The 15,081-nt window shown below is 54.9% G+C and overlaps 1 protein-coding gene across 4 annotated transcripts in view; it reads left to right on the top strand.

The window, feature by feature from the left end:
* Positions 1-15,081, top strand: part of MFSD6 (major facilitator superfamily domain containing 6) — a 38,279-nt gene extending 23,198 nt beyond the window's left edge. For 2 of the 4 annotated variants that reach the window (XM_036318879.1, XM_036318880.1), the window contains exons 3-8: positions 105-202; positions 6,332-6,445; positions 8,274-8,435; positions 9,449-9,547; positions 11,071-11,351; positions 13,423-15,081. In XM_036318879.1, the coding sequence (XP_036174772.1) occupies positions 105-202; positions 6,332-6,445; positions 8,274-8,435; positions 9,449-9,547; positions 11,071-11,351; positions 13,423-13,623 (955 nt within the window). In that variant the 3' untranslated portion in view covers positions 13,624-15,081. Of the gene's footprint in view, positions 1-104; positions 203-6,331; positions 6,446-8,273; positions 8,436-9,448; positions 9,548-11,070; positions 11,352-13,254; positions 13,280-13,422 lie in introns of all 4 variants that reach the window. The other 2 variants (XM_036318882.1, XM_036318881.1) reach the window with 2 other exon arrangements.

The following is a 15,081-nucleotide window of genomic DNA, read 5'->3' on the forward strand; positions in this document are numbered from 1 at the left end:
AAGGCTGTCTGGGTGATGGGTGGTTGGGCAGGGAAAATAGAAGCGATGCCTGCATGTTCTGTATCCCACACCCGGGCCCGACTCACTTTCCTCTGCGTCCCCAGGGTCCTGTACATCGGCCTGGCCTGCAACACGGCGCGCTACATCTACATCTCCTACCTGGAGAACGCCTGGACCGTGCTGCCCATGGAGGTGCTCCAAGGTGAGTCGCACCCCCCCCCACCCCCCCCCCGCATTGGGCTGCTTCCTGCCTGAGTGCAGGCGGGGGCCCTCGCAGAGGAAGGGCGGCGCTGCTGTTTTGTCTGATTTGAGGTGGTTGCTAAGGAAGAGGTGGCCTCCGTGGCCCTTCAGTTATCCGAACGCTGCCTGTGTGTGTGGAGCCAGAAAGGGCTGGACGCGGCCCACACCCTGGCGATTAAACACAGGAAGAGGAGCTGAGAATAAACTCCCGTGTACCACCGACGGGCGTGGACATCCGGTGTGTTCTTCACATTAAATGGGTCTGTCGTGTAGAGATTTTGGTGTTTTGTTTTTGTGGGTCAGCTACGCGTAATGACAAAGCTGTCGTACTCGCTTTACAGCTTCAGTCATTTTCCACATCCAGTGGCCTGTGACTAACACCAGGCCGGGCTGTGGCTCCCTGCAGCCTCTGCTCCCGCCTGCCGCCTGGCCCTGCCGGAGCCTCACGCACTCCTCCCTCAGCAGACCCTGGAACCTGCCTCGAAGGCTCTTCCTCGTGGGCCTGGAGCACCGAGCACAGGCGCCTGCTCTGAGCTCGCTGCCCGTTAGCTCGCCCCCAGGCGGTACCCTGAGAACCTCTGGCAGCAGCTGGGCCAGGCCATTTGGTGGTTGGCATGACGCGTAGAAGAAAGGTTCGGGGCAAGGTCGTGGGCGTGAGGTCTTCTGGGGCCGCCCAGGCGCCTGAGCCAGGACTTGTACTGACAGTCCCCGATTACGCAGCTTCCTTAGCTGGAGGTCGCTGTGGTCATGGCCACTGGCCCTGAGGGCGCCAGCGCGGCCCCATCAGCATCACGTCTCGTCATGAGGTCCAAGATGGACCACTCGCCGTGAGCTCGTCCGTGAGTGGCCTGAGGTGACCTCTCAAGCCCCCACAAAATCCACTTGACCCAGAAACCCCCACAAACCATGCGGATCAAGAGGTTCAGCTCTTTGTGTGAAATGGAGTGTGAGCAGAAATGAGGTGTCGCTTCTAACTGCGGCCCATGAAAGCCCCCATGCACCCCCCCCCCCACTCCCCCAGCCGGCTGGAGATCGGTGCCCAGGTAACCAGGTGCCGAGAATGGTGAGTCCGCAGCCTGGCCCCCGAGTGGCTGTAGGAGCAGAGCTGCCCCCGGCCTGGCCCCTGCCCCTTAGACATGCTGAGCAATACAAGGAAATACCTAAGGCAGTGGTTCTCAACCTTCCTAATGCCGCGACCCTTTAATACAGTTCCTCATGTTGTGGTGACCCCCAATTTCATTGTTTCAAATTGAACATAATGAAAGCACAGTGATTAATCACAAAAACAATATATGTCATTATATGTGTGTTCCGATGGTCTTAGGCGACCCCTGTGAAAGGGTCGTTCGACCCCCAAAGGGGTTGCGACCCACAGGTTGAGAACCGCTGATCTAAGGCCTGAAACCGCTGGGTCCCAAGGTTTGCCTGTCCCAGCAGCTGCGGTCGCCTGAGTCACACACACACTCCTTCTCTGCCTGCCCAGGCGGCCTTTTGGGTGGGTGGGTGGGTGGTTGGTTGTTTTTAGGGTTTTCACCGGGTTGACCTTCAGAGGCTGTCTCTGCCCCAGCTCTCAGGCGCCCCGAGCCAGCTGGGCTGTTGGTCTGGTTCGTCGGTGGCGAGGGTCTGTCGCAGTGGACTCCGTGTGGGGCGCTCAGGGATAGTTATACATTGTTCAGGGGGCACAGGCCAGTGCCAACACAGCAACCAAACAAAACATTCCCGTTCGCCAGCACCTGGCAGTGCGCGCCTCCCAGCCATGGTGATGTGGCGTCGCCCAAGCCACGCGGAACCGCACAGAGTCACTGCCAGCTCGGGAAGGGGCGTCCTCTCGCTCGCAGAGCCCTGTGTTGCAGTTGAGCGCGTTTGCGGGCCAAGAATGAACACTCTTGAAATTCATGTGGCGGAGTCCATACCAAGGCTGCCTATTGGGAAAAGTTATTTGGGTGCAGATGAAAACTTGATAGTATGTATGCTGTGAGCTCTTAGGGGAAGAGGGGGGATAAGAATATACAGTTTTTCAAACGAATAGATGGTTGGGCACGTTGGACATCGCCGACAAAACCTCTCCGAGCGGAGGCTGCAGTTACTGTAGAACCGTTTCAGTGTTGTTCTGAGCGTCACAGTGATCTGAGCACCGGAGTCCTACACCTGGACACTGTGGGTTGAAATACTGCTCCACTACCCTGCTGTCTGTTGGCTTTGATCTCTCTTCGCCTTAGTTTCCTTGTTGGAAAATGAAGGAAAAAATAGTCCCTGTTACTGGGAGGAATAACGGGATAATCTGTGTAAAGCACAGCAGGGTTCCTGCTAGAGCTGCAATATTATTAGTGAAAAACACTTAACGTTCACCATCATTATTTCTAATGGTTCCAGGTCATTCAGATGCCAGTGTGTCCCCAAACAGCTAGGGTCCTGGCAGCAGGTGGCATGAAACACCTCTGCTTCCGTGGGCGTCGAAGAGACTCCTGGGAGACCCCAGCGACGGTGAGGCAGGGCTGAGAAGTCCAGTTTCTGCGGCCTGTGTGGCCTCTGAGAGTCGCTCATTGACTTGCCACTCAGACCTATTTATGAAGCGCCTGTTACATGCGTTGGTAGTGGATGGTCACCCACAGGTGTCAGTAGCTTTGTGACAGGAGCCAAGGAAGGGTTAGCCCAGGGGTGGGCAAACTTTGTGACTCGAGGGCCACAATGGGCTCTTAAACTGGACCGGAGGGCCGGAACAAAAGCATGGATGGAGTGTTTGTGTGAACTAATATAAATTCAAAGTAAACATCATTACATAAAAGGGTACGGTCTTTTTTTTTTAGTTTTATTCATTTCAAACGGGCCGGATCCAGCCCGCGGGCCGTAGTTTGCCCACAGCTGGGGGCACATATTATAAGGAGAGTTGATTGATGCCTTTGCTACTGTTGTAAGTGTGTGTGTGTGGGGGGGGGGGGGGTGGAGAGGGGGTGACATCTTTTTATTCTTATTGTTTTATCCACCAACTTAGTTATCTCACACTAAAGGGTTTAAGGAATTGTAGCTCTGCCCTAGCTGCTTTGGCTCAGTGGATAGAGCACTGGCCTATGGACTGAGGGGTCCCAGGTTCGATTCCTGTCAAGGGCATGTACCTCGGTTGCAGACTCCCGGCCCTGGTCAGAGGCATGTGGAAGGCAACCAATCTGTGTCTCTCTCACATCGGTGTTTCTCTCTGTCTCTCCCCCTCCCTTCCACTCTTTCTAAAAATCAATGGAAAAAATATCCTCAATTGAGGATTTATTTTTAAAAAATTATAGCTCTGGTGTAAACACATTTACCCAGGCCACTGACTAAATTTGCACACTTATTTCATCAAAGAATAATCATCGACTACTTTTCCCAGTTCTCTCATAAAAAGTAAAGTTGATGATCTATTTCACCCCCAGATCTTAGAGCAGTGGTTCTCAACCTTCCTAATGCCGCGACCCTTTAATACAGTTCCTCATGTTGTGGTGACCCCCAACCATAAAATTATTTTCGCTGCTACTTCATAACTGTAATTCTGCTACTGTTATGAATCGTCATGTAAATATCTGATCTGCAGGATGTATTTTCATTGTTACAAATTGAACATAATTAAAGCATAGTGATTAATCACAAAAAAATACGTAATTATATATGTGTTTTCCGATGGTCTTAGGCGACCCCTGTGAAAGGGTCGTTCGAACCCCAAAGGGGTCGCGACCCACAGGTTGAGAACCGCTGTCTTAGACGAAAGTCGTTTCAGGTAGCACAATGGTCCAGACTTCCTTGCTTGTCTTACAAATAGGAAAATGGGGGAGGGTTTCTAGATTCTGGATGGCTTTTGCATTCTTGTAAAATCAGAGGACCAGACAGAACCGGAGTAAAAACATGGGCAAGAGTTTCCGATTATTAACATGACCACGAGGAGGTTAAGAGCAAGAACCACACGGCTACCAATGTCCTTTGTGTACGAAGGGGATGTTACCAGCCAGGCCCCTCCTGTGGATTGTCCCGTGTTGCGAGTTTCTTTTTAAGGGGATGATGGATTCTCCCACTTACATGACAGTGTGAAACGGGCTATTCCGAGAAGCTACGCCCCACGTCTGCCTCGGACAGTGTTGGAGCAGGCAGGCCGAGCGGCTTTCATTCTGCTGTTACTGTGGCTTCCCCGTCTTCCCTTCAGTTAATGCCCCGAGCTGCTTTCCAGGACACAGTGCCCATTATCTAATCCGCCGCAGAGAGCGATAAGGAAGCCCGAGCAGCCCAACCATGGACGCCTTTTACGGCTGCCAGTTAGTGCCAGCCAGCAGCCCTGAGAATAGCTTCAGAGCATCCCGACCGAAGCCATCCCTCGGCCTTGTGACCTCAGAAGACTCAAAGTTTGGGGAAAACCCTTAGAATTAAAAAAGAAAGACGGAAACCCTGTTACTGGGAGACTCTGTGTGTGCCCAGGCCTTCCCACGTAAGAGAATAGCTGCTAAAATTATATTTGATCTGAAGTATAGCAGCCACGTATTCGTTACTTCCGGGTCACGCAACCGCGTGGGCCCATCTTTCTCAAGTGTAAACCCTGCGATTGGTTGCTCAGACGTGGACACGGTGGCGGCACCATCCCAGTTTCTTTGCAGCCATTTGGTGAGGTTTCAGGTCTTTAATGATTCATCTTTAAGAAATGATTTCCAAAACCTATGTTGGATGTTCCTGTTGAAGCTCAATGAATTTTGAATAAATTCATTTTAGTTCTTGGCATGTTTTTTCCTTAGTGTTGTTAATGAAAATAAAAACATGTATCTGAAAAAAAATGGCATTGACAGCATCTTTAATAATATCTATATATAAAAGCCCAGCGAACGGAATGCCGGAATGACTGGTTGCTATGTCGTGCACTGCGGCTGGCCAACCAGCCCAATCAAGGGGTGGCCCTGCCCCCTGGCCGGCCCCCACCACTACGACTGGGGGTGGGGCCGACCGGCCAACCTCCCGCGGCCCCTCCCACCTGCCGGCCCTACCTCAATCGGGCCCCCCTTGGGGCAGGCCAGCCGGACTCTACCCATGTACGAATTCGTGCACCAGGCCTCTAGTATTTAATAATACCACTGTGCCAAATTTTATAGTTAAGATTCCAGGCAGGCACTGCTCGGTTCTGAGAGAGCCCGCATGACCTAGGGTACTGAAATTGTTCCGCCAGGTAAAGCAAAGCAAATATTTTATTTGACGTCTGTGGAAATTAAATGTGTGCATACGGCCTCTAATCAGCTAGCCCACATTTCTAGTTAAAAAATAACCTCGTTGAAATGACTCCTGAAACACATGTAAGCCCAAGGGGAGCTAGTGTGCTGTTTTTCTGTTAACTGTGGGGCATGTGATCTAACGTGACCAGGAAGAGTGGTGTTTACTCCATATGGATCGAGGGAGTAGGATGGTCCCGGGAAGGGACCGTACGTCGGCCACTGTGAACGTCACCCTGCTGGCTGCTGGGTAAAGCTGTGTCCTTCTACCCTGAGCCTCCTTCTGGGACACAGCTACTTACTTGGAAACAGTGGGACCCTCAGGGTCTCGCTGCTAAAGATCAGTAGGTGGAGCCCTGTTAGACTAGGGCTGATTCTGTTCTGAGTACCCGGCAGTCCCAGGAATCGAGTTTTTCCGGTCTGGCCGGTGAGACCAGTCCTCTTCCTGGCCCGGCCTGGGTCTGAGCACGGTTCTCAAAGGCTCCCAGGCGGCTCTTTCCTGGCTTTGCCAAGTGGCTGCACCTGCTTTGCTGATCAGTGCTCTCTCTCCTCCCAGTTCTCTCTCTCCTCTCAGTTTTCTCCTCCCTGGTCCTCTCTCCCCCTGGTCCTCTATCTCCTTTCTGGTCCTCTCTCCTCTCAGTTTTCTCCTCCCTGGTCCTCTCTCTCCTCCCTGGTCCTCTCTCCCCCTGGTCCTCTATCTCCTTTCTGGTCCTCTCTCTCCTCAGTTTTCTCCTCCCTGGTCCTCACCTCTGGACCTCCAGCCACCTTGGTCCCCCAGACTGTCCACTCCACCTCCTCAGCCCAGGGCCCCCCCTCTGCCTGACGCCCTCAGACCCTCCCCAGGCAGTAAGCGGGGCTCCTCGTTTCCCTTCTCTCAGGCACTGTCCTTGCTGCTGATGTCCAGGCTCCTGGGAACGATGAACTCCCGTGTTTTGTCCAGGTCTTGGCTGTTTCAGGAAGAAGGGTCCATCCAGGAGCAGACGAATGTCGGATTAAGTCTTACATTTATATTAACCCTTTAGTTCCGTTTTCCAAACACAGGTTAAGAGCTTCTGATGGTACTGCCTCCACGTGGGTTATTTCTCAGGGAGCAAGTCCATGACTTAGCCTCCCAGGCCCGCACGATTCCTCATCCCTCCATTGTGAAGGCTGTCGTGTTACTACCTTTTTATTACATTGAAAGCAGCGCTCTGCTCGAGATTTAAACCCAAAGAGGGTGCAGCTGCTCTACAGTAAAATAACGACCCCCCCCCAGTTATCTCTATTCCCCCCGCCCCCCAACAAATGGTGAAGATATAATGAAACTGGTGAGGAGGCATTGTAAATGGCAAACAAATGGGAGTTATATGTGAAAAAGCATAAAACTTGTTACAGCCCTTTGTTGATTAACCCCACCTGTAGAATGCCAGGCAGCGGACATAATCTGAGATCCATGAAAAGCTGTATCTCCAACAGTGGTAATCACGTTGCTAATTATAATGGAAAAAAGTTGGAAATAATCTTAATGTCAATGTAGGTGCCCGATACCCAAAATATATAAAGAGCCCCTACAACACAGCAGCAAAAAAGCCCCAAACCCGAAAACAGCCTGACCACCCAGTTTAAACGAGCGGGCAGGGGATCTGAGCAGTCATTTCTCCAGAGAAGACACACAGGTGGCCAGTGACCGAAAGGAGAAAGGGGAAATGTGCTCACAGGCCACTGGGAATGCAAGTCCAAACCCGGGGAGACCCCCCCCCCTTCCCGGCTGCTGTGGTTATAAACACGGACAGTAACAAGGCTGCGAGGGCGAGGAGGACCCGCAGCTCTTGTGCGCTGCTGGGCGTGGAACAGGGTGCGGCTGCTGTGGACACAGGCAGGCAGGGCCTCCACGTTTAACCATCTGTACGCCATACGCGTCTATAGACGCACGCGGTGGGCCTTTTCAATTAAATTCAAAATATCGCGGCAGTTAGCTGGTTACATAGATTATTACCCGTAGGACCTAGTCACCCCACTTGTGGGAATACACCCCAAGCACTGCAGCAGGGACTCAGACAGACACTGCACCCCTGGTTCAGAGCAGCGCTGCTCACGGTAGTAGCCAAAAGGTGGGTACAACCCAGTGTCCCTTGACAGATGGGCAAACAAACGCGTTTTCCACATGCGATGGAGTACTAGCCTTGAGGGGGAAGGAATCCGGGACCCCTGCAGCGCGGAGGACTCTGGCGACATTATGCTAGGGGAAGGGAGCCCAACACAGAAGGACAGACTGTGCGGTCCACTTACACGAGGCCCCGAGGCACTCACTTCACAGCGACGGAAAGTTGGATAGGGGCCCGGCCGGTGTGGCTCAGTGGTTGAGCGTCGACCTAGGAACCAGGAGGTCATGGTTCGAGTCCCAGTCAGGGCACATGCATGGGTTGTGGGCTCCATCCCCAGTGTGGGGCGTGCAGGAGGCAGCCGATCCATGATTCTCTCTCATCATTGATGTTTCTCTCTCTCTCCCTCTCTCTTCCTCTCTGAAATCAATTAAAAAAATATTAAAAAAGAAATTAGGATGGGGTTCCCAGGGCCTGGGGCAAGCTCCGGTTAGATGGGGAAGAGGTTCAGGGTGGGGTGAAGTTGTGGAGATGGACGGTGGTGAGGGCTGCAAACAGTGTGAACGTGCCTAATGCCACGAACGATGCACTTACCAATGGGGAACATGGGGAACGCTGTTATGCGGAGGCGAATGAAACCTGTCTCACAGGCAGATGTGTGTGCGTTTGAGGGAGGGACTCCTGTCTGGAAAGGGAGCCTGAGCTGCTGCTCACCGTGCCCCCCCCCCCCCCCTCGCAGGCGTGACGCACGCGGCCATCTGGGCGGCCTGCATCTCCTACCTGAGCGCCGCGGTGCCCCCCGAGCTGCGGACGTCGGCGCAGGGCATCCTGCAGGGCCTGCACCTGGGTCTGGGGCGAGGCTGCGGGGCCATGATCGGAGGCGTGCTGGTCAACTACTTCGGTAAGAACGGCGTTCTCTTTCTCCCTTTCTTCTTGGGTGAAAACGTACGACTTTCCAGCGACTCCTCCATGGACACTCTCGCAGAGGCGAGCCCCCGGTCACAGTCTCCCCGGCTCTCGTGGGGTCTGACTGCACACCCGTGTGCCTGCCACGAGGGCGAGGGCAGCGCCATCACCGGGCACACCCCCGGCCACAGCCAGTGAGAGGCCACACACACCCAGAGGGGCCAAGCGAATGCGTGAGCACAGGCTGTGGTTTGAAGTCAGCGACCCTAACGCGGCCGGGAATGCCCAGCGGCGAGACCCATCATCGTTGTCCACCCTGAGCATCTGAGCCAGGAAGCCTGCTGTGCGCACAGTGTGCCTGCCTTGTGGGCCTCCCATCGGGAATGCCGGGCTGGGCAGCACGAGGCCACTCTGTGCCAGGCCACACCCGCTCAGGCCGCTGCGGGCGGTGGGCCCAGGGTGCCTGGCTTTAGCCTGTCTGAGCTCCAGCCACTGAGTAATAGGGCGGTGTACAGTCAGGGAGGCGTCTATGGAGGAGAGAGCACCATGGAATTTTATGGTGAAAGGCTCTCAGAGGCGTTCATAAATGCAGTTTTAAAATTTGACCAGTGACAGGCCCAGTACCAGCACCTGGACCTCCTGACACCCCCTTGTGCCTCCTGACACCCCCCTGTGCCTCCTGACACCCTCCTGGGCCTCCTGACACCCTCCTGGGCCTCCTGACACCCCCCTGTGCCTCCTGACACCCTCCTGGGCCTCCTGACACCCCTCTGGGCCCCCTGACACCCCTCTTGGCCCCCTGACACCCCTCTGGGCCACCTGACACCCCCCTCGGCCCCCTGACACCTGCCCAGCCCCGGTGTGTCCCACTCTGTGAAGCTGTGGCCATCTGCTGTCACCTGTTCATCCCACGCTCTGCTACCTTGCCCTGAACTTGCAAACGCTGAGTGTGGGGGAGGGCTGCCTGCCTCCCCTGGGGTTCCCTTAGAGCTCAGCTTGTTTCCACAGGGGCTGCTGCCACCTTCCGGGGAATCGGCATGGGCTGCCTGGTGATCCTCCTGCTCTTCGCCCTGATCCAGTGGCTGGCAGTGCCGGATGAGGAAGAAGGTAGACGGCCGTGCTTTCCTGTGGTTTGAAGGGTGAAGCCACGGGGAGTCCACACATGCCCGGGAACCCGGGTGGAGAGCGGCTGGGACTAGGTTGCTGACGGTGCTCCCAGGGGCTCCTGCGGACTGCGGGGGAGAAGCCACCTCCGGTGCTGAAAAGAATAGTGGTCACTCAGGTAGCCTGGGGGGTCCTTGCTGATTGGAAGTATTGGTTTTACACTTCTCTAGTGCTCTAAAGGTATGTAAAATGTAAGTCAAGTAGATGTAAGGCTCTACAGCAGTGGTTCTCAACCTTCCTAATGCCGCGACCCTTTAATACAGGTCCTCATGTTGTGGTGACCCCCAATTTCATTGTTACAAATTGAACATAATTAAAGCATAGTGATTAATCACAAAAACAATATATGTCATTATATGTGTTTTCCGATGGTCTTAGGCGACCCCTGTGAAAGGGTCGTTCGACCCCCAAAGGGGTCGCGACCCACAGGTTGAGAATCGCTGATATACAGCAATTTTCCTACTAGGGATGAGACGTACTATTAATCTCTATGATTTTATCTTCCTTTGAAAAAAAGTCTAAACCTTAACTTCGAAGTTTTCCCTCAATTAGGTATGGCTTCATTAAAACTGTTACACAGAAAGTTGCGGCAACTATAATGTTTAGATGAGAACAAATTTCCAACTTAAAAAAATGTTTTTATTGATTTCAGAGAGGAAGGGAGAGGGAGCAGGGGAGAGAACCATCAATGATGAGAGAATCACTGATCGGCTGCCTCCTGCACGCCCCCCATTGGGGATCGAGCCCGCAACCCCAGGCATGTGCCCGACTGGGAATCGAACCCTGACCTCCTGGTTCATGGGTCAATGCTCAGCCACGGAGCACACAAGCCAGGCAGTTTTCAACGTTTTAAAACCAACTTCTTTTCCTTTTTCTTTAACGAAGGCCCCCAGCAGAGGGAGACAGTCCCGCTCAGCCTCAGGGCCCGATCCAGCCTCTTCTTGGGGGTCCTCTCCTTTGGGTGGCCTTTGCCTCAGGCACCTGAGGGGCTTTGTTAGGAAAACCAGCTCCTTGCAGAGACTCAGGGACAGATTTTAATGTCAACGAGCCCTTCAGAAAGGGAGACAATACTGCTCTTCTCACGCTGGTCTTTCATGCCCTTAACCGGCTCCCGCCTCCTGCAGCCTTGGTCTCAGGCCTTCCCTCGAGGCCTTCCTGCTGTGATGCTCGTCTTTCCGTGGGCCGGCCTGTGCGTGGGCCCGCGGCACCCGTGCTGCAGCCTGTGCCGCAGGTGTGATAGCCAAGGTAGAGAACAGCGCATTTCATCAGCAAGCAGACGTAAGGGGGCCCTGGAAGACCAGCCTCACGCTCCTCTGCTCTTTGATGAAAACTTACTCGGAAAGAAAGACCAGTACTAGTCGGTCCACTTAATGGCAATGCGGGTGCCCAGGAGGGGTCAGCACCCAAAGTCTGTAAAGAACTCCCACGGCTCAGCAGCAATGATGCGATCCTGACTTTCTCTCCAGACAAGACAATGTTGGCGGAGAGGATTCCGGTTCCATCCAGCCCTGTCCCCATAGCAACCATCGACCTGGTACAGCAGCAGCCCGAGGACGTCCTGCCCCGCGTCGAGCCGCGCCTCCCACCCAAGAAGACCAAGCACCAGGAGGAGCAGGAGGACGCCAGCAAGCCCGCCTGGGGCGTCAGCGCCTCCCCCTGGGTGACCTTCGTCTACGCCCTCTACCAGGTGAAGGAGATGCTGCTGCTGGCCAGGGAGAGCCACGCCTCGGAGATCCAGCCTCTGCAGGTAGCGCCCTCCCTCCCTCCTGCCCTGGGCAGGCCCTCTATCAGCTGTGCGCCCCGTTTGCAGGAGGTCTGTGGGGTGGTCTCATTGCTCCGTGCCAGGTGCGTAGTGGAGGTGTACGCAGCCTCCCGGAGAGGGCATTGTGCCTGCTGGAGCGGAAATACATCTGATGTTGCGTTGAATTCTCAGCATCGATGGCTTGCAGCTGCAGTAAGATGTGTCTGTAATTCCGACTCTCTGGGCACAGGCTAAGGAACAGGCCCTGAGGGTGTCTGGTGAGGCAGTGGTCACACTGAGCCTGTGCGGGCTGATGAGGACATTAACTCGGTGGAAGTGTAGTTTTGCTGGGGCCTCAGGTGAAAAAGAAAAGGTGTGATTTTCTTGCCTTAGAGGTATGGTCTCTCCTGAGCGGAGTCCGCTGCGGCGGAGGAAACTGGGTAACTGACAGCGCCAGCCGCCGGGGGGGCCGCGTGCGCGTCGGGGGCAGCCCGGCCACGGCAATGGGCCCGCCTCCCTGCCGGCTCACCCACCGCCTTCCACTCGGTGGGTCGGTCACGGCCGCCCCGTGTCTGGCGTAGCCCCAGGGGACACATCAGAAAAGAGGAGGGCAAAGACTGAAACATAAAGAGCAGTTTGGCAACTTCCTTTTTGGAAGATTGGAACTGTCTTTATCACGACCTTGTAAACTAACATAACATTCTGTAACTTAAACCAAGCCTCGTCGTCACTGAGAAGCATGATGCCTTCTGGCCTAGGCATGACCCTCCTTGTGAAGGTCACAAGCTCACCGGGTCCCCTGCGTGTCAGGAAGGAGCACGTCGGTGGGCGGGACTTGAGGCAGAAGAAAGGATGGCTTTATTATTTTTTTTTTTTGCTGCATCTTATCTTCATTATTTATTTTTTTCTTTATTGATTAAGGTATTATATATGTGTCCTTACCCCCCCCCTTTGCCCCCTCACCTCCCTGTTGTCTGTGTCCATCGCTTATGCTTATGTGCATGCAGACAAGTCCTGTGGTTGATCTCTCCCCCTCACCCCCACCCTCCCCTGCCTTCCCTCTGAGGTTTGACGGTCTGACTGATGCTTCTCTGTCTCTGGATCTGTTTTTGTTCATCAGTTTATGTTGTCCATTATAATCCACAAATGAGTGAGATCATGTGGTATTTATCTTTCTCTGACTGGCTTATTTTGCTTAGCATAATGCTCTCCAGGTCCCTCCATGCTGTTGCAGATGGTAGGAATTCCTTCCTTTTTACAGTAGCGTAGTACTCCATTGTGTAGATGTACCACAGAAACTAGAAACACCAATCAGAAAGGATATATGCACCCCTATGTTCATAGCAGCTCGATTCACCATAGCTAAGATTTGGAAACAGCCCAAGTGCCCACCAGCAGATGAGTGGATTAGAAAGGATGGCTTTTGCGCGGACAGTTTTCATTACTTTGGGTACTTAACTCCTCATTTTCACCAAAGCCTCTGAGGCTTAAGGACCGTCACAGTTTTTTTTCTGGCATGTTAACATTTTATGCTAATAAAAGCTGGCTGGTATGGCTCAGTCTTAGGAAGAAGCCATTACTACGATGTTTTTTCATTTTAGAATCAATCGCAGAAATAAAGCGTTTTGTGTGGCGCCCAGCTATTTGAAGTGGCTGCACTGGCTCAGAGGAGAGCCGTGTGTGGTTGGTTCAAAGCAAGTGTCCTGGTTGTAGGGGTCAGGGGTGAGCACGTGGCCTCAGCAGGAGGCCGCAGGTCCCGCGTTAGCCCAGGGACTGGCCGCGGCTGGCGGCTCTGACACCTGTGGGTGTCCATGGCGCCCTGGTAGTGGCAGGCGTGTGGACAGGGATGCTCCTTTCCCACGAGGTCTGTCTGCTCACAGTGTTTGTGTTTTTCATGCGGCTCTGGCAGTTGCACACAGGAAAAGAGATGTAAGGTAAGCCCTTCTCCTCCCCTCCTCTCCTCCTGGCCCCCGAGTGGTCCCCGGATGCCCTCCCGCGCCTGCATCTCACGGGGAAGCCTATGGGAAAGGTGCTTTGCTGGACCACAGCCGCCTTCCTTCCGTTCTTCTCCTTCCAGGGGACCAGTGAGAACCGGGGAGACTCTCCCGCTGCCGGAGCCCGGCCCACCCCCAGTGACAAGCCCTCCGCCCGCCCTAGCAGCCAGCCGCCCCCTCCATCAGCAGCATCGCAGACGCAGAGCAGCTCCGCCCACCCCAGCTCCAACCAGCCTGCCAAGCGTGGGGACCCGCAGGCCCTGCCCGCCGCTGGGGGACCCTGAGGGCCCTGCCCACCTCACCCCTGCATGGAACGGGGCCTCGGACCGGGAGGCGTCCCGCGCCCGGCACACGCCCGCCTTGAGCATCGCACCACACGCTTCTGAGTATCTGAACCCGTCGGCGTGGAGACACACACACACTAGCCACAGTGCACAGCGGCAGGAGCCGTTCCACCCCCAGCCCGCTGGAGGCTCGCGGGGACCCCCGTTCGCGGGCGGGCTGGGGTGGGTCGGGGTGCAGAGTCACACTAAGTGGAGGGAGGTGAGCGCCGAGGGCGGGTCCCTTCTCGTTATTTATTCGTTATCTGGCTCTTCATGCGAACGGGAGGAGGCGCCGCCTCTCGCTTTGCTTCTCTTGAAGAGAACCCTTTGGAAGTTGTGCGTAAAGAGTCCCGGGGGCGGGTGACAGTGAGCAGCGGCTGTGCTTTTGTTTCAGAAGAGGAAGGAGAGTCCTCGGGAGCGTGGCCTCGGGGTCCCGAGCTCCGCAGGGGCGTTTTGTCTGCGAGGAAGGCGAGGAAAGCAGCCGCGCCCCTGAGCAGAGCTCGGGGACCCCGCGAGCCGAGCGGCGCGTTCACCGGCCGTTTGTTCTCCACGGGCTGCAGGGCCGGAGCAGGGAACATTCCAGAGCAGCCCGCGCCTCCGTGTCCGGGCGAGAGGCGAGGGGCGCTGGCCATGGTGATGCTGCGAGTCGCCTCGACCAGGCTTTACGGTTCCTGGTGATTCGGGCTCGGCTCTGCTGGCGGGTCTTTCTTACTCGCTGAATTCCTAAGGGTTTCTTTAGCGAAGCAGTGCTATTCCCAAGTAACAGTATAAGATGGAAGTGCCTGGGGGAGGGATACAGCTTTTGAAGTTACGTAAGGGGTGGGTTTTCGCTTTGGGTGGGGACAGTCAGACACTGGACGTGGCTGTGGGCTTGCTGCTGTGAACATACCACTACTGTCGGGGCCACGGCCGGTGACTCGTGCAAAGCTCGCTGCTAACAATGAAGACGAGGTCCCCGGGAAGTGGGGAGCCCGGGGAAAGGGAGCCGCCAGGGGAATGAGGGCCAGTCCGCGTGGATAGTCGCTGTCGGGGAGCGGAGGAGGAGGAAAGGGAAGGACGGTCAAGAGGAGCCACTCGCTTACCCCCTGGCCCCGTTCCACGGGTCAGTGGTCGAGTAAGAGCGGCTCCGTGGAATCTACGTCCGCCTAAAACTGCACGGGGAGGAGACATCCCACGCGTGGAGATCTGGCTCCACAAAACACAGCTTTAAAAGAAATAATAAGGGAAAGAAGTGGAATTAAGCAGTTATTTTTGCACTTGAACTGAGACGTACTGTACCGTAGATCATCATGACTCATCTTAAGTGACCTTTCCAAATCCGATGTATTTATTGTGCTTATGTGACTTCAGAAATAAAGACACGCGCGCAGGCGGCCCTCGCCGTGAGGGTGACGTACGGCAGGTGGACGTGTGAACTGA

This window comes from Myotis myotis, unplaced genomic scaffold, assembly GCF_014108235.1.
Source record: "Myotis myotis isolate mMyoMyo1 unplaced genomic scaffold, mMyoMyo1.p scaffold_m19_p_8, whole genome shotgun sequence".
In the NCBI taxonomy this organism is placed as follows: Eukaryota; Metazoa; Chordata; class Mammalia; order Chiroptera; family Vespertilionidae; genus Myotis; species Myotis myotis.